The 20237-nt window shown below is 33.7% G+C and overlaps 2 protein-coding genes across 4 annotated transcripts in view; one reads left to right on the top strand and one right to left on the bottom strand.

Moving 5' to 3' along the window:
* Window positions 1-20237, bottom strand: part of LOC138700064 (adenosine deaminase-like protein) — a 38500-nt gene that overhangs the window by 2103 nt on the left and 16160 nt on the right. Inside the window, exons 6-7 of one of the 3 annotated variants that reach the window (XM_069826367.1) lie at window positions 15590-15690; window positions 4633-7296 (exon numbers count right to left, since the gene is read on the bottom strand). In XM_069826367.1, the coding sequence (XP_069682468.1) occupies window positions 7231-7296; window positions 15590-15690 (167 nt within the window). In that variant the 3' untranslated portion in view covers window positions 4633-7230. Of the gene's footprint in view, window positions 1-4632; window positions 7297-14502; window positions 14718-15589; window positions 15691-20237 lie in introns of those variants that run through there. The other 2 variants (XM_069826366.1, XM_069826365.1) reach the window with 2 other exon arrangements.
* LOC138700066 (GTP-binding protein Rit2-like) overlaps window positions 1-20237 on the top strand; it is an 88992-nt gene that overhangs the window by 57583 nt on the left and 11172 nt on the right. The gene's annotated exons all lie outside the window — the stretch shown is intronic.

Below are 20237 nucleotides of genomic sequence, written 5' to 3'. Positions count from 1 at the left end.
CCGAAGTCGACTGTGTGGAAGATCCTATGCAGGTGGTTGCAATTTCATCCATACTGACTCAGGCCCTAAACCAGAGGACAAAGTGCTGTGACTCTTGTCGCAATGGCAGTGAACTTCTTCATTGGCCTCCACATTCTTCAGACCTTATACCTCTTGATTATGTAGGGGTATGTTAAAGTTAGAGTCTAACATATCACCTTACCACAGACCATACTTGATCTATGAGCATGCACTGCAGGAGCCATCGCATGAATCGATTATGATATCCTTGAATGTAGCTGGGAGGAACTCTACTACAGGCATGAAGTGTGTCGTGTTATCAGAAGGGCTCACATTGAACATCTTTGAGGTAAAGCACTAAAACTTATTCAGTTTTACTTTCTGTTGGTACCAGTTTTATGTATCTGAGTTTTATTAAACTAAAGTTACATGTGTTCGAAATCAGAAAGGTGTTTTGTGGGAGCCGTGTATTCTTTTGGCATCCTACTAGCACTAGCATTCATCTGATCAGTTTTCAATGTCTCTCCTCATGATATTTCTTTAAAGATAGCCAATGTGCATAGTCACTGACATAGCTCAGGTTAAGGAGTTGGGCTCTTTATTCGAGGCTGCACTTAGTGGGTTCGAATCCCACTCAGACTGATTATCTGGTTGGATTCTGTCTGCTTTCTGCAGTTTTTGCTAAGAAACAGAAACGAGATAGGAAAAAAATGATATGCAGAATACTAGTTCAGAGTGGTGTGTGCCTGTGTTTGCAGATATCTCACTCTCAACAGTATTTAATCAGAAGTAAATACAGATAACTTTCTTCCAAATTTTTCACGTTCCATCTTAAGCCAATTTTTACATGGGTTTCCAGTGTCAACATAAGGACAATAATTGAGTTTATTTTTTTTATTTAAATTTAAGGGGATGCGCTACTGAAAAATGACAGTTTTTGAAGAAATGTCATGTTTTTTTTTTTATTGTACTCTTCATATGCTAAATTCCAATGCTCCATTATCACAACCTGTGTTTCAGCTATAATATGCACTATAAAAAACATAGAAAACTCTTGTTTTAGATTCCAAAAAATGGTTTCCAAAATAAACGTGTTATTTTCAAATGTTATTTTTAAAAGAGTTATTTCTTGACTTAGATCATTGAAATTTTCCTGATTAATTCATAATCATGATCATAATATGCTGTTAAAATTTCAATACATTATCTCTTAAAATGTAGAAATTAGAAAATTCAGTAGTGCATCCCCTTAAATAGCTAACATTATTAGGCGATACCTTAAGTATTTAAAAGGTATTATAATTTAGAGCCCAAAGTAAAGCAATAATTTATTTCTTTAGTGAAAAATATGTTCCCGCATTATAAAAGCTGCTCTCTCTCACATTGAATTTCACCTGGTATTTGATACCAGTGCACATATTTTAACACGAACATACTGCAATGTAAGGGCGAGACGTATTATAGGAATCTATACCAAATAGTTAGAAACGAGATGTTTTGTTCTTACATATGGGAAAGTACTGCAAAAAGAATAATAACAATTAAAAGTATGTGATATGAACACCCAACTTTAGAATGAATCTTTCTCACCTCTGTTCACAGCAGCGCATATCTTCATGTGTGAATATTTTAATCTTTTTTAAATCTATGGTACCTATATAATGTATTTACTTTACTATAAAATATTTATAAATTACTTTCTCTTTCATATCAGGGAAGCAACTTGAATCTGGTTTCCTAGTTCAGGACATTGTTCTACATTAAACACTGTGTTACTTTGGAGTACATAGGTTATTAAATCTTCATTTAAAATTATTTTATATTATAGAAACTTGTCAAATTCGAAGTGATTATATACTAAAAAGGAAACTGGAATGAGGTTGGAAGGGAAACAAAAGTGCTTCGAGGAAATTTTTCTCATTGTTGCTTAGTTCATAAAAAATTTGAAAGGATATGACAGAAACTGAACTTGGTTCGTTTGGTAGGAAGATATTAACTGGCTGAGTTACAGCTGTTGAGCTATTTATGGCATAGAATTTTTTATAATCATTCTCTGTTTCATTTGACAATTTTCTCTCCCTAACGTCAGATAATTGCAAAATGTAACACCAGAAATAGCACAACCCTAGTGTTCAAAGAGGCTGAGTGTTGCTAACATGAAGCTAACATTCTAGAGTTAAGATATTTCCGGATTAGAAATAGCATATTGAATTCTGATTTATATTGTTCGTAAAATTGCTGAACAAATCAACAGTTATTACAAAATAACGAACGTTAAATCCAAAGTATAACAACTTATGTGTGCTAATTTTTTCTTATAATATACTGTATTCTGTTTTCAATTTATGTAAAGTTATGAAAGGCTGCTCATGAGAAATTCTTTGGTAACCATTGCTTTTTTTCTGTGACTGTTATTACTTTGTTTTCGGAAAGCAGTAGCTCTCAAGCATTAGCTGAAATCTATTTTTACAAAGCTATTCCTAAAAGTAGATATTTTAATGCTAGGCAAGCATGTTAAAAATTGACTATTATACGGTGATATGTGAAAAGTACTTTTAACATTAGTGCTTACTAATACACTAGTACCTTAAACACTGACTTTCAACTGTTTGTACAGACTGTCAATTGTTTCCCACCAGATGTCACACAGGAACAACAGCAACCAATCAATAAAGTGGTTCAAACAATGGCAGACCAACTTTTAAAAATGACTGTTTTTGGTTAAGAAACATACAAAAATTATATAATTTCAAAAACTATTTTATTGATAAATACAAAACAATTAAGAATTAAATGTAATTAAAAAAATAGGTACCTGGTTTCGAACCAATGGCCTCTCAATCTGCAGTCTAACACTCTACTACTGAGCAACACTGGCTTCTTATAATGCGATAATCTGATAAAGTTTCACTATTATAATGAGGCGGATTACAACAATGGAGAAGTTGGGAGAATTGTTTCTATATCAGCACAGATGAACAGCTGTCTAAAAATTAGAATAGGACACGCATGTTAAAAATTATATTATTTTATTCGCAGGTTGGTTCCATTTAGACTACAGCCTTGTTTCCCCAATATCCTTACTCACAAAATAAAATGTGATTTTTAACACTTGTATTGTAAAATAACTATTGCAATGCTGGGGAAAGAATTATATGTATAATTAATTATCTTGTGCTTTATTTTGTGATGTCTTCATTTGCAGTTGTGGTTGGAATGTTAAATGATTATGATTTTCTGAATAGAAACTGATTTGGAAGGAAGATTGTGGTTCTAGGTAGTGTCCATACATTTATCTGGTGAAACAAAAATAAAAAAAATTCCTACGTAAAGATTAATTTTTTGATCCTACAGAATTATCATCAGTTACGGTTACAATTAATAACCAATGGAATCAAAAAAATTCCAATTCAGGACAATAATTGGCCGATGTAATAAAGTCTCACAATTTCTGAATACTAAGCCATTACACTATCCTGCAGTTAACCCATTTGGTGAATGAGAAAATAATTTAAGTGATATTTACAGAAATATTATATTAACCTTTCGTACCTGATTCGTACTTGATTTTGTTTGAAACTGTCATGTTAGAAATAAGCACTCGTAAATTAGTAACATACCTTGTTTAGTGTGTTAAGTAAGTAGAAAATTTTAATTATACAAGGAGCTCCATCTAACATACTCAAGTGGGTAAATCGTAAAATGATTATACTAGAAAGTTTAAGTATGGCAAAATGACTATGGTACATTATCACATCATCATTCCAATTTAAATCTTTGCATGGGAAAATAATAATGTACTGACATCTTGGTGACTTCCGACATAGGAAAGGATGTGGAAACAACTTGGGCTTATAGGTCTTTCCGAATGTTTATTTAATTTCATTGTTATTGCTTGCACCATGCAGTAACCATGTGGCTAGCAAATAAATCGCTTTGAGTTGAGTGAAAAATTGAAAAATATGTCTATCATTATTATTATTATTATTATTATTATTATTATAATATTATTCAGAACAGGCTTGTTGAAGTGCTTCATGTTTTTTAAGGTATTCAGTAGTGTTGAAATATATTTTATAATGCATGAGTGTGATTCAGTGTAAAAGTGACACTTTCCCTTGTACTTAAAAAGTACTTGAATTTTGCCGCTAAAATGTCTGATCAAGAGAAAGGATCCCGACATAACCCAAATTCACGACTTTGCAAGTTTTCTTTCACGCCACACACTCATCTATTCAGCCTCTGATTTCGAAATATTTTCTAGCATAAGGATTCCCCACAATGAAATTTCACTCTTTGATTTCAATTGCATAATGTTACAACAGCACACAGAGGACGCACTGCCTGACTGCAGACTCACTTCCACTAACTGATGCATTAATTTGTGTAAATTGGTGGAAAACTACAAACGTCAACAGCTTTATTTATTCATTGTTGGATACACTCTTTTAACACTTGATTAATTACTGATTAACGTTATAGCTTCTTTACTGTATTAATATTATAAAAATTAGCTGGCTGACTAGTTTTGACATGGTGTCTGTCATTGTCCGAAGCCTAGTGAGGTCCGGCGCTAACTTCTGGTTTCCTGTTGTGGTGGGGTGTGTTCATGATTGTTACGAAAAAGATGGGTGTTTTTAAATTAATTTATTTATGCGACAATGTAGCATTGTACACATTTCCATAGCAACAACACGCAAAGCCCTCTTAAAACAACCATCACAGAATTTTGTTTCACAGTGTTCGATTCATACTCTACTCATTTAAAAGAAAAGGCAGGTAAGGTACCAATACTTCACTTTTCGCTACAAAAGTGGTGCTGTCAAAATCCATTACAATACGGTAGTAAATACTACAAGGGAAAACTATGACAATACAGGCAAATCTTGTTTACAAACTCTAGATAAGAAGTGTCCTTAACAAACAATGGCTTTTCATAATACATCTAACAAATGTGTCTTGTTCACCTCTTACTATGGATTTTATCACTGTAATACAGCCTTTCATAAGTAACGAGTTTATCGAAAAATCAACTATTTTGGATAATTTTTTGAAATGATGTTCATTCTCACAATAAAGAACCCTTCCCGGTGCCGTATAGTTGATTTGGAAACAAACACTCCCTCCCCTCGTCGCCAGAGGAAGCTACTAATCCATGTGTAATGTGCACTTGATGCCAACTTAAAATGACTTGGAGCATGGCCTTCTATATGCCAAGGACTTCAAATGACCTGGAGCATGCCTTCTTTACGCCAAGGATAATGGCACATGGCCATGCCTATACACACTATTGTGATAGACTGGAATGATAAAATGCCATGCAGCTCACCAGAGTTGATACATCATTTACATTTGTGCATTCAGCAGAATGGAAGACATTTTGAAAATTGTACACCATAATTTGTCAACAATTGAAACTGTTTTTACATTTATGTGTTTTAATAAAGGTTTAAAACACTAGCCATTCTTTCGTTTAATAGCTCTGGCGACGAGGGAAGGGAGTGTTTGTTTCCAAATCGACTCTAGGGCACCGGGAAAGGTACTTTCTCGTGAGGATGAACATCATTTCAAAAAATTATCCAAGAGAGTTAATTTTTCGATATACTTATGAAAGACCCTGTATTTACATTCAAGTTGTTGCATGACAGCTAGATCTGCCAACACAACAAGAAGTCACTCCACGTGATTAGACCTCTGTCACGCACTCATTCCTTGCACGATGTATGTGATAATATTTTTCCAACGTCCATATCCTAAAATTGACCTATGTGATGTTATTGATCCCAGCTATTATATACTGTCTTGAGATCTGCTGTCGCCCTCGGTAGCATAGTTGGTATAGCGCTGGCCTTCTATGCTCGAAGTTGCAGGTTCGATCCCAGCCGAGGTCGATGGCATTTAAATGTGTTTAAATGCGACAGGCTCATGTCACTAGATTTACTGGCATGTAAAAGAACTCCTGCGGGACAACCTCTGCAGTTGCGAGCTCGTTAAATAAATTATAACTTAGACTTTTTTTTAGAGATCTGCTGACTGTAACAAAGTGTTAGTTGCAACGTTTCTACCTATATTCACACAGACCAATAGTAACACAGAGACTCATTGAACTACAGGGTAGCACACAAACAGTTGACACATTTCAATTTTCAACTACAACTTTGTTTTACAACAAAATTTAATTACACTTGAAACACAAATTATGGAGTTCTTTGAATAGAAGTTCTTGCATTACGTAATGAATCAGTGTGGCCTCCATTGCAGCAGACAACCTCTTCAAGGCGAGTGCACATGTTTCTGATAACTTTGTGGCTCAAGCCTTCATTCATGAATCTGACTGTATAACCGAAGAATCTGCACACGCATTTCCATAATATTTGCAGATCGTAAAATGAAGAATAAACTAAATGAAATTGCTTGTGTGCTTGTGAGAAAATTTACAGAAAAGACATCAACAGTGATATTTTTATCAAAGTTGTAGTAAGCATGCAAAAATTTGAATTTAAATTTATGAGTCAAAAGTTATCAACTGCATGGGAATACTTTGATCCATTTATGATATCTCATATATAGACAACAGGCAAGCCCATTAAATCCCTGAAGGACAAGGGCCTCTTACTTATCAGTAGGGCCAGCTTGGCAGAATTCACAGGATGAGCTATTCCCTGTGAGCTTTCTTTTCTCTGCGTGTTTTTGCACATTCTTATTTATCATACTTAAACTTATATCTTGTTTTTGTCCTTAAATCTAGTAGCTGTCTCTTCACTTCGCTTATTCTCATCTTGTTCCACTGTATCTCCATTACTCATTTCACTTTCACTATTTATTTTAGTCCTGCTACCTTCTCTTTTCACTTTGCCCTTTCTCTTGCTTTTCTGGTCCATTGCTCACCCACCCCTCCCATCTTTGTCATGGTCGTCCTCTTCTTCTTCTCCCCATCCTTGGGTCCTATACCGTAGTGTCTGGCTTCATCCTGATTACATGTCCTTCCCATCTCCATTTGATTAACCGTGCTGTGGTGGCTACATCTTCTAGACCGCTCCATCTTTGCAGTTCCTCGTTTTTCTTGGAGGTTGATGCCCAGTATTCTTCTTTCCATTTTCCGTTCACTTATTTGGATCATCTGGATCTGTCCTTTAGTGAATGTCCAAGTCTGGCAAGTTGTATTTCCTGCAGTGTTGTAACTGTGTGTTATTTACTTTAATCAGCGTCTCTTCGAAGTTGGTCATGACTTTAGTTTTCGAAGGGTTTGTTTCTAGTCCAGATTTTTTTGCTCCTTTCTTTCAACTGTGTCTCGACCTGGAAGATTGTTTTTAAAACATCTTATTGTCTTTCCTTTGGTAAATACGGCTTTGCTATGAATAACAAAACTAATCCATCTACAGAAAATTGAATTCTGAAAGTTTGAAAATGTGCTGAACAAAAACTTGCTCATATTCTTTGAAGATTGTTGGATGTTTTAGGCTTCAGAGAAAATTGCCCTTTCAATTTATATTTTATCATGCATTTAGGAATTTATACTTTTTTTCAGCTTTTCTTTATGATAATAATATTTCACTATCGTAATTATGAGATTCAGACATTTGTTAAATGTTCCTTTGTTATATACTTAAGTATTTCCTATTCCAGGAACAATTTTGTAATCTCTAGGCATTTTCTGGGATACTGAAAATGAAAGATTTTTATTATAATAGACTTTAGAACTAGCAATACTTTTGCCTGGGTCAATGTAGCATGCATCCATGTGGACAGATGTCAGATTTTCTAGAGCTGAAAGTATTGCTAAGGATGTGCACAATTACTAAATACTGTACTATTAATATATATTGTGGGCCAATGCTTTTAACTTAGAATGTATGCACTTACTGACTTTTTAAATCACTGATGCTATCTGGATACAAGTTATGTTATCTATCACGACAGTACTTATTGTGAACTGGCAAAACTTGTCAAAAATGCTGACATACTGTGAGAGATATACATTCTTCCAATGTCGGAAAGAATTCATCAAAGATACAGTAAAACCCCGATAAGATGCTGTTCAAGGGACCGCGTGTAAAAACCGCATATTAGGCAGATACACTAATTTTGACTTATATACAGTATCTATTAAAATTTTTCTTTATTGAGTACATGAGTCATGAAAGGTAATACAGTATTACTCTATTATGTAATTACTGTAATGTATGTCAAAGACATTTACAATATGTACTGCACTTAGTTCTTTCGGAAAAAAAAAAAAAGTAATTTATAGTTGTTTGCCATGTGCATGTTCTCCAAGTCCTTCACTTTCCTGTGCTTACAGCCTCCTGACATTGCAGCTGCAGTGATGAGTCGCGATTTTTTAGTATCGTCCTTAATGTTGATGATGGGATTCCTAATGAATCAGAGAGTTGTTTCTGATTAAGAGTATTATTTTCATCGTACTTTCGTAAGATTTTCAATTTTTCCGACACAGAAAGCACTTTTCGTTTAACACTCATTGTAATCAGTTAATCACACTCACAAACACTTCAATACACTAAAGGACAACAAACTGAGCAGAAAAATTTTTGAGAATTTTAGGCTTTAAGTGCGCAGGTAAAGAGTCGAATAAGAGAGCGTAACAAGAGGATGGGGGTGTTGTATAGTATGGAGGTTAAGTGCGCAGATAAAGGGTCGAATGTCAGTACTTTTCAGGTTAATAGCACCACTGAATTCAATGGCCAAAATGTTTTATTTCTGTTACAGTACATTGCTGAAAATTACATCGAAAATATTCTACAAAAATAGCGTATTATGCAGGACTTGAGCGCAAGAAACGGGGTATTTTATAAAGACATTATATATGAAATGTGCAGGAACCGGACAAAAAAAGCGTATTACACAGAATAGCGTAATAAGCGGGCGCGTCTTATCGAGGTTTTACTGTATATTATATGAAATTCTTCAATTTACTTTATAATTAAAACTCATAGTACGGGAAAATTTAAATTCTTTTTCTCTGTAGGTGGGCCAAAATAACCCTGCTTTACAATACTGTTCTTCGAGATATTCCTATTTCTCTTGAAGCTCACTGAATAGACGTTCCTGGATTGTGCTGCATGGCAACCCAAGGACATACTAATATTTTCTTGAGAAGGGACTGCTAGTAAGTTTATTTCTTTTCTTCCCTTATGCTGCCTTCTTCTTCAAACTTACTGTACAAATGCAGAATGGTATATTCCTTGCTGAGGTCCACCAAGTATAAAATACAGGTTGGAACTTCTTGAGTCATCACAATACTTTTTGACTTAATATAAAAGATTATTGTTTTAGCACTCTGCTCAAAAGAAAGATGTTCATATGACCTCTATTGGAATTTCCATGAAACAGTAAAGAGCCTTGTGCAAAATTTGAATGGCAAACAGCATATGGTAAATTTTTAATATACTTTTCAAGTGTGCCACTATGTAAATACAGAGGTGAGAAAAATTCGTTCCATAACGTAAACACTTACGAGTACTGTTTAAAAATATAAAGAGTTCTGTGTATTTTGTAATACATGATTTCATAAGTTCTATTGACAATGTAACAATTATTTATGACAGTACAATAGAGTCACTACAATTTTGTGAACATGCAGTGTAGGACTGAATCATTCTTAATATTGCCACTGTTTAATATTGAGCCTACAAGATATCAGATTACCAGTATTTTCTCGCTGAAATACAGGCCTACTTTCTATTTATAATGAGTCAAAGTTATCATTAATAATATAATAAAACCTTGGTAAGTAAAGAAATTTGTTACTGATACAGAAATAATTATTTAATGTATTTATTGTGAACTTACAAGTATTTCAGTATGTCTGTCAAAATAAAAAGGCCTATACAGGGTACCATAACAACACTGAATTTATCATCACAATTTTGAATTGAATATTGATATTTTAATTAAGTTATGCATTTTATGAAATGCGTGTGCAGTGTTAATGTTGATGATTATCAAATTTTGAATTCAATGAGCTTGTGTACACATCGCAAGTCATGGCATGTCATTCTAATTTAAGTAAACAAGTATGAATTTATTTCATCATGCATCCATTTTCTTGTCCTCCAGCAATGTTTATATAATAAAACAAAATATATTACGGTATCTTCTTATATCTTTATGTCTTTGTATAACTATAAGTACCGGTAGGGAACGGATTTTTATGTACTAAAATGTACAATATTTATTTTTATATGGTAAAAATGGAGAAATATTTGTCAGAACATTTAAAATATGTAGTCAGATTTTGACTCAACTACCTCTTCTTTTATAAAAGAAAGGTTACTTGTAGTACTCAATAATTACACAAAACATCAGTTTGGAAAAAGTATTATATGTCTTTCACGTGTTAAATTTTATGTTACCGGTACCTTGTTAACATGTTTCGGCCTGCTATTGGCAACATAAAATTTAACACGTGAAAGACATATAATACGTTTTCCAAAGTGATACAGTGTTAAAAGTTGTGTAATCAATATGTAAAACATTAGTTGTTGTAGTTTGATTAGAGCTGCAGTGTATAACAAAATGTCACTCCAAATTCTCGAATTTAAATGCATGTCGATTGTCTCTGAACAATGCCTGATACTATGAAAATGTTCGTTCCACATCACAGGATGGCAGCCTCGCTTATTTAAAGAGCAAGTGGTCAACAAACACGTCGTCATTTTCACTTACAGTTGCACCCTTCAAAACTTGAGCGATTTTACACATTTTTATATTCACTTTTTAAAATGATTTGAAATTTGTTTTTAGGGCTTATACTTTTGAACTTAGTGCCGAGTTCAGTTTTTCTTCAATGGCCTGCACCTCCTTGACCATTTCACAAAGGAGGTGTATAATTTGGTTGAAGTACTCAGGAAGGCATGTCGAGAATTTTGAATTAATTCAAGGGCATCTATGTTCGTACAAAAGAAAAAAATATATTTATTTACATAAGAATCCGCTCCCTAATGATAAGTTTTCGAAAATAATATTTTCTTGCATAATATGACGACAATATATAGTCATCATCATCAGCACCTTCAGCTCCCTCCTCCACGTTTTCCTGTTTGCGTATAGCAGCTACATTTAATTACTCTAGCATTTAAGATTTTTCTATTTATTCATTTCGTATGTTTTTGACGTGAATACTATACGTCTTTAAAATCAGACCGACACTTCAGGTACCAGAACGAAAACAGCGATGTAATGTTTGCAGGGTGATCCATTCCAACACTATAACTTCATGACTAATAATATGATTGAAATAAATGTGGTCTTGTTCGATCGGGTATACAACTACTATGCAGCATAACTTGATTGGTGCCACATATACACGAGGCGTGGGTGGGTGTCTGCAGCAATTGACGGTAATTTTGGAAGTGGACGAAAATTTCCGGGCAGTATATTTCACGACTCCAATGTGCTAGCACATTGATTTTGGTGCCAAATGAAAGATCTCGTTTAGATCTGTCGATTTAATAAGTCAGCTGTACGTAAAACCCATGGCACCTCTCCCCGATACATCCGCACCCTGATTTTTCTCTCATTTCATTCTAAGTTGTGCCCTCTGGATCAATATAATGCAGCTTCTTCAAGCTCGGTGACTTACTCAAACACATGTTCAAAGTTTGAAAATTAGCTATTCGAGGACTGTATGAGTTATCAATATAAAATATTTGATCTCACATACTCCATTTAATGTTTCACCATCCAACATTAATGAAATTTCCGAACATTTCCTTGGTACGTAAGTGAAAATGTAGTTTTATGAGCATGTATTTTAATTAAATTGTTAGATAACTAGTTACATACCATTTGAGACTTCACTGTAATAAAATAGTTCCCAGAATAGTTTACAAGACTATCTTCTAAAGAGAATTGGTGGTGTTGGTGGTGGTGGTGGTGGTGGTGGTGGTGGTGGTGGTGGTGGTGGTGGTGGTGGTGGTGGTGGTGGTGGTGGTGGTGGTGGTGGTGGTGGTGGTGGTGGCGGCGGCGGCGGCGGCAGTGGTGGTGACGACCTATTTTATAAATATATCAGGGGTTGTTGGGCAATGTAGTGATGTGGATTCCATATAAAACCTTATCTACTCTCACCTTCAAGTCATGCAACCTGTTATAAGCAAACGAGACTAGGGACTGAGTCATACTGTTCCATGTTCTGAGAGAAAATGCTACACTAAGGGTGATGTAACTGTCAAGTATATGGTGCTCGTCAATAAATGATTACATTTTTTAATCCATTATTGTTATAAGGCTCTAAGTCAATTCTTGACGAAATTGACATTTTGATGGATTTCGTAAGTTCTTTCCGAATTTAATAGAGGAAGAAACAAACTAATTATATTGTCTAACATAATATTATCACGGGGAGTGAAGCATAAACATAACAGAAACATAATTTAAAAATTATTAAACGAATAGAACAGTTACCTTTGATTATCGCAATATTGAAAAAAATGACTTCGTTCTTTTTAACAATGACCGATTCTTTTGTTTTTTCAAAACACTCCAAATATGATGGCTCCTTGGAAAGTGAAACTATCTGGAAGTATAATAGTTCCCCATTTGGGTCTCTAGATGGGGACCTCTTTCCAAGGATTCATGCATAAGAACTGTATATAAATTAGGGTGACCAGATTTCCAAAATAAGAAATGGGACCCTTATTAATGTTGACATAGGCTGACCAGACGTCCCCAATTTCTGGGGACAGTCCCTGGTTTTGAGTTGCTGTCCCCAGAGAGCAAATGTCCTCTTTTTGTCCCTGGAAATTAATTTCGTCCCCAGAAGTTTTGATTTTGTTTCAGTAATATTTTACACGTAAATATTTAAGTATCATGATGGAACTCCTGCGATTCATTTACATTTCTGAACGGTTCTCAGTATGAGACAGAAGAACCAGCGAGCACAGTATGAGATATTCTGCACACCTTGAGAAGGGCATAGCATCTTTTTCTTCATTTGCATTGCGCGGAAGTGTTAGAATTGCCACAGTGTCCATTTTTAAGTAGTTAAAAAAAATTAGAAGTTTTGTGACAAACCAACAGGTGAAAAGTGGTCTGATGTTTTTTAACATTTAAAAAAAAATTCCATACCTTTTGAAAATCTTCTCAAAATAGTGTCATTAATCATGTGTCTTTCAGTCAGTAATTCATCATTTGAAAGACTTTTTTTCTACACAATGAACTCAATTTGTACTGATGAAAAGTCAAGAATAAAAATTGAAACAGTTAAAGCTTTGTTACAGATGAAAACAACCTTTCATTTCTCATCTGAAGAACATATATTCTTCAGACAAGTACTTGTAAAATGTGTGTTAGAGTTCAGTGTGAGTTCAGTACAATATTACGTGAAAGACTTCCATGCATGCGTCACTACTGAAATTGAATTCTTAGTGGCTATAACAAATTATGTATAGGAGTTACGTGTGTTTATGCATTTAATTAAAAAAATCAAGATATTCTACAAATTTAGTGCACGAAATTCTACTGTATCTACTGTTACAACATTTCAATGGAAAATGACTAGATAAGCATTCGTGGTTTTTCTTGAAATTGCCGATATCCCCTGCTGGACCATAAAAAATCTGGCCAGCCTATGTTGACATGAATCAACATTTTATCTAAACATTCATTATTACTTGTATTTATATGTCGGTGAGCAATAAGGTCCAGTTTTATTTATTTTAAAGTTATAAATACTACACTGTTTACAATAACTAGGCTATAATAATTATGCAAGTACATAATAGAGTAGCATGGATATTCCAATATTCCATGTTGAATCTTTCGTACACTACTTTTAGAAGTCCAATTATTTAGCATGGATATTTGGCTTAAGTCATTGTTGATCATTTTTTTATATTGCAACTAGTATGGATTAATTAGGTTAACTTATCTGTTTAAAAATACTTCAGAATAATTGAACCTTACATCATATCCATGTCACTGTTTTCTGAACTTGTTTCATAACAAAATTTTCTGCCTCATATTACCTTTTAACTATTTTAACATTCTCCATGAAGATCAGCTGTACAATCTGCATCATATTTCTTTGATGAGTGAATATGCTCTACAAGTGTTGCCTTTCCTTCAGGAAACTATAGAAGTCCATGCGAGGCACATTTTTTAAATGTCACTTTGTGATTAATATGGCCTGATTCCTTTCATTAGACCAAATTGAATTCATCAATAAAACACTCTTTCTGATGATGCATTGGTGCCAGGTATTCCTAACACAAAACTTACGATTTGAATTATGTTTATAAAACTTACGATTTGAATTATGTTTATAAAACTAATATCTTTGTCTTTCATAATTTGTAATGTTTCAGTCCACCTCTCTGTAATTTTAACATCACACTCCTTCCAATGTTCAGTTTTTCCTCCATTTATGTTCTTCACATGATTCACTTCATTGAATAGGTCATCTTCATCTATCACTTTTAAAATATTAGTGTCAGTTTTGACAATAACTTGAAAACATTTTTTAACTTCAGACCAAAAAACCTTTTGATTATCAATCTAAACTCTGAGGTATCAATTTATCGAATTGAATTCATTATGGTGACATCTGATGGTAACAGTATAAAATTAATCAATGTTTTACATGATTATTAAATAGAATAAAAGAAAAAATATTTTAACAATATTTTAGGAAAATGGGACGCCATTTTTAAAAAAACAGGACATCTGGCGTCCAGATCATATTTTTCTCGGAGAAAAGGCTGAAAAAAGTGACAATCCCATTAAAAACGGGTCACCATAATATAAATAAAAATTTTACAATGGAATACAGGAAAGAAGATGTGGAAAAATTCAGATATCTTGGAGCAACAGTAACAAATATAAATGACACTTAGGAGGAAATTAAACGCAGAATAAATATGGGAAATGCCTGTTATTATTCAGTTGAGAAGCTTTTGTCATCTAGTCTGTTGTCAAAAAATCTGAAAGTTAGAATTTATAAAACGTTATATTACCGGTTCTGTATGGTTGTGAAACTTGGACTCTCACTTTAAGAGACGAACAGAGATTAAGGGTCTTTGAGAATAAGATTCTTAGGAAAATATTTGGGGCTAAGAGGGATGAAGTTACAGGAGAATGGAAAAAGTTACACAACGCAGAACTGCACTCATTGTATTCTTCACCTGACGACATTAGGAACATTAAATCCAGATGTTTGAGATGGGCAGGGCATATAGCACGTAGGGCGAATCCAGATATGCATATAGAGTATTAGTTGGGAGACCAGAGGGAAAAAGACCATTGGAGAGACCAAGACGTAGATGGGAGGATAATATTAAAATGGATTTGAGGGAGGTAGAATATGATGATAGTGACTGGATTAATCTTGCACAGGATGGGGACTGATGGCGAGCTTATGTGAGGGCGGCAATGAACCTGCTGGTTCCTAAAAGCCATTTGTAAATAACTTAATAAGTACACAGGAAAACTAAGTTAAAGAAAGTATAGGATTAACTGAATGACAATAGATGCATTAATTTTAAATCTAATTTTTGAAGTGACAAATGTAAGATTGATCCATCTACTGGAAATTATTAATTTAATATGTACTTGTTCATTTTACTACACTTACCGCTAAAATAACTGGATGATTGGCAGAGTACAGATGAATAAAATGGTGTTTCTTGTAGTCGTCAACTGTTCCACATTTTACATTAGAAGTTAAACATAGTTCTGTAAAAAATGACACAATTAGGCATATTTCACTTAAATTTACAGATTAAATCAAAGTGAAAAGAGTAGTGATACTATTGTATAATATATAAATTTTTATGGAATATTATTTCCTTACTACTGTGAACGGGTTTATCTCAGTAAATGTATTAATTAATTGTTACCTTTTTATTGCAGACTTGTAGCTTTCAGGGACGAAGCTCTTAAGAGGCTTTTGAGGCTTAGCCTACCCAAAAAATTTGAGTTATTATTCGTAGTAACAGTATAAGTTCATAATAAGTGTGTATCATAACTAAGGAGCGGATTCCTATGTAATTAAATATTCTTTTTGCCTGTGATAAAATACAATTAACAAAGTTAAGAATTCCGAACATGAAATTTCAAATTTAAAACTCGAATTTTATTTCACATAAAAACACATATTTTCACAAAAAAATTATGTAAATACATATTTTCAGGAAATCTAATATAAACACATAAATCTTGGAGTTTTTTTACTTAACATCTTCCCTTACTATATATTTTACCAGTTTTGTGAAAAAAAGTGTCATATTTTTTTTATTTTCGTAAAGAGGTCATTTAATATTGCAGAATCACTGTAGGTACATCACTAATTTTCTTACATACTTAAAAAATCACTATGAAATAGACAATGGGACTCAAACGAGTTAACTCGGTTAATAAATTTTGACACATGTTAGCAACCCGAGTTAACTCGGGATAATAAAGGAAGTGGTTAAATAATTTTTATAAGAACTTTTATATATTTTAAAACTAAATCAATTATATCACTCAGAAGTACGTTATCTTTTTTTTAAGAATTCTTGGTTGCTTTGTGTTTCTAAGAGCTGTGTGGTGTATCCGTGATCCATTTTCGTAATAGTGTCGCCTCAAGTTCTGAGAACTGCTAGGCAGCATGTCAATGTTATTATTAGAGAATAAATTAACATGGACACTGAGGAAAGATCTTGCAACACATAATTAGGAATGTTTATTGTTGCTGAAGATGATTTCATTCCACGCTTTGTTTGTCAAACACAAAAGATAAGAGCTCCTGTATAAATATTAGGCTATTTAATTTAAACAAATCTCTCGCCTCTCGGTCATGCCTATCAAGTAAGGCAATACATCTTCTTGTGATTCCCTGTTATCGGGCTTCGTCAATCGATATCCTTCCAGATATACTGAAAGATGGTTATTTAAAAAACGATTTGGCTTTCCTATTAGCAAATCTAAGCTTTATGTGTGACACCATAAAAAAACTCGAAACATCCAAAAACCTGTTGTCTGAAACAGGGAGGTGCGTACCATGGAAATTAAACTAGACTCGCTACCAGGTTCAGAAGTACAATTACTAAGGGACAAATTCCAGAATGTGTTTAGGAGAAACAGTGGATATAAAAAATGTGTAAATTTGCTCAAGTATTGGAGGGTGTGCCTGTAGGTGAAATTGACGGTGTATGTGTTTGTGAAATTCCTCTCTTTAAATATACACGTCTGATGTCCTGTGATGTGGAAAGATCGTTTTCACAGTATAAGTCGTTGTTCAGAGATAATCGGCATGCATTTGTGAAGGAGAATTTGGAGATGACCTTTGTTGTTCACTGCAATTCTCGGCCAACTACTAGCACTTAAGTGTGGTTGGTGAGTATCTAGTAACATTTTTTTTTCAAGCTAAGTAAGGTATTTTTGTCATATTAAAAAAAAATATTTTTTTTTTTATTTTTAGCAAATATTTTCGTACTTTTTAGCACATAAAAAATAAATATATTTAAATTTTTTAGCACATAAAAATCCGCTCCCTAATCATAACACTTGGTTTCACTCTGATCCTTACATACATTAAATTCACAGTTTGCAGTCATTCCAGGATAGTTCAGGCAGGATGGATAGTTCTGTACAAGAGGCTTGTGATACAAGCCTCCTCATCATAGGCAGCGGCACTCTCAATCTTGTGGGAAGGTCGGGGAGGGGAGAGGATATCAATTCGCTACTGCAGCTCCATAGGAAAGATGGCTAGCCTCAATATGTATGTAGTACATTGCACTGTATCAGTCTTGTGTGAATGTGCTGCATTGTTGAGCGTTAGTTTAATCAAAAGTGCAAGCGTGTGTGTGTTACATACTAATTTTGTGTAAAATTGCTCATACTGAGAGAACATTGAAGTCATTATTTGTTGAATTAAAAGAGAAACTGTTTTCACGTTGGGCGTATGAAACAAAAAATGTGCTTACAGAAATAGGAAATCAACAACACATTTGCATATTAAAATAGCGAATGGAGGAAAACAAAATAGAAAATTTCAATTGTCATGGTATGAGAAATATCCTTGGATAACAGTGTGCTCTGAGACAAATAAGTTATATTGTTATATCTGTATTATGTTTGGGGGTGAAAATGATCATTGTCTTCTGTGTCACAAAAAACTTTTGATAGAAAAGCCAAGAAACATCAAAGTTAAAGAAGACATCTTCAGAAGGAAGAGAGTTTTCTCTTGTTAGGTCGTGGAAGAATAGAACATGCAATTTCTAAAGGAGCCAGTCTTCAAGCCAACAAACGTAATGAAATTGTGAAACAAAATAGATTTGTAACTGAGAGACTTATCGAAGTTTTTTGCTTCTTAGGTAAGCAAGAGCTTGAAAATGAAAGTTCCGACAACAAAGGAAATTACTTTGAATTATTATTGGAGCTTCTCTCCAGACAAGAACAGTTTATACGTGATCATTTGCAGTGCTCTTCTGGATTTAAAGGTACATCAGGTGCAAATAACTGTACAAATGGAAACGTGTTTTGGAGATGTTGAAAAGATAAAATATGTTGAATTGCTAGATCAAAATAGCGTGGACAGCCATCTGCATAAACTTTAATGTGTTTTATATTTTGCAAATCAGCTTTTAATGTGGCAATTTATAATAAACTGAGGAAACTTATCTCATTGTACCCTTTAAGCAGTCATTTTCAGTTCATGTAAAAGTGGTAACAGTGTCTCATGTCTAAATGGCAGTTGAATTACCTTGACATATCGTGAAATTATAAAGATACATTTGGCGTGAAGACTAAGCACATCGGTTTAGCACTTTAGGTAGGATCAATTTTTTTTGGCAGTCAAATGAGAATTTTAAAACATGAACTAAGTAAGAGGAAGGCAGAAAATAGGAAAGATTGGAGAATGCTGGGTTTGCAGTGAAAGACTTGCCCATGGGCAGAACACTTATGTATGAATGTATGTATGTATGATAAAAAGCCCTGGCTTTGGCTTATGTACTCGCAATTAGACCATTAGTTCTACTAATGAGAATAATCAAAGGGAACAATAAATTTGATATTTTAACCTAGTGCATATAATAAATTTATTTACTTCGGCTAATAAACACACATGTACTAAACACATCATTCTCACAAGAACATATCAATTTGAAGAAAAAGAGGTACCAGTAAAGAATTTAAGAAGTTTGTTAACACAGCATTGTTGGATTTAAGAAGTTTTGGAACAAAATGAAAACTTTATACCTGTTTATATAATTTTTCATTTTAAATTTTATTGTGAGCTATTCTGTGTCGCAGGGCAAACCCAAAATATTGGGTCAGACTACTAAATTAAATCAAAATACAAGGCAGTTACAAAGTTATGAAAATAAATTTAATCAGATCTGTGTAGGGGATGACAATTGGAAGGCAGCATAGCAGGTTTTTTCATTTTTTAATTGTTTGGATTTTACACGCCTCATATACATGTGGAAAATACAATAAGAGAGAAGAATATTAGTAAATAATAATGATATAAACACAATCATGATTAACCAATTATATGACGAAGATTGTGTAGTCTTAGAAATTAGATATAAAAACATCAAACTGTATGCAGTAAGTATGTACCTTGACTAAACAGAGATGAAGCAGAAATTAAGAAAATAGAAGATTATATAGCTTACTTCAAAGGAAATGGTTCTATTGCAAATGTTACACAATGGTTCTAAGCAACACTGGATTACACAGCCCTGTAAGAAAAAAATACAGTAACTACCAAAAATTGGTAAATACATATTGGATGGTTAAAGCCCATATAGGGATCGAGGGAAATGAGCTAGCAGACAAACACACAAAGATACCAATAATGTCACTTATTAAGGAACAGAAAGATAGGTCGCTTAAAAATAGCAGGGAAAATGGGCAAATTTCACAAGAGAAAATGAGTGCAGATATTCTTTCCATAAATGAATAACAGACTTCGACTAAAATTATGCCCAATACCAGAATTTACAGCCATCATGACAAGACATGGAAAATCAAGAGCTTACCTCAATAGACTTCCGACTCCTGGATGAACCAACAGTTACGTGCACTCAAGGCCCGCAAATAGCAGGATCTTAATACACGAATGTGAAAAGTTGAAAACTCAAAACAAGAAAATGATACACACTACGAATATTAATGGATGAGGTAAAGTGGTATACTAAAAGCATGTACATACATTTTATTAGGAACATAGACTTTAGTTTGTTGGAAATATTGAACTCCAGAATGGAATAGTTGTTAAAACTTAAAGA

This window comes from Periplaneta americana, chromosome 5 (genome assembly GCF_040183065.1).
Source record: "Periplaneta americana isolate PAMFEO1 chromosome 5, P.americana_PAMFEO1_priV1, whole genome shotgun sequence".
NCBI classification, from domain to species: Eukaryota; Metazoa; Arthropoda; class Insecta; order Blattodea; family Blattidae; genus Periplaneta; species Periplaneta americana.
This window is presented reverse-complemented; position numbering and strand designations above follow the sequence as displayed.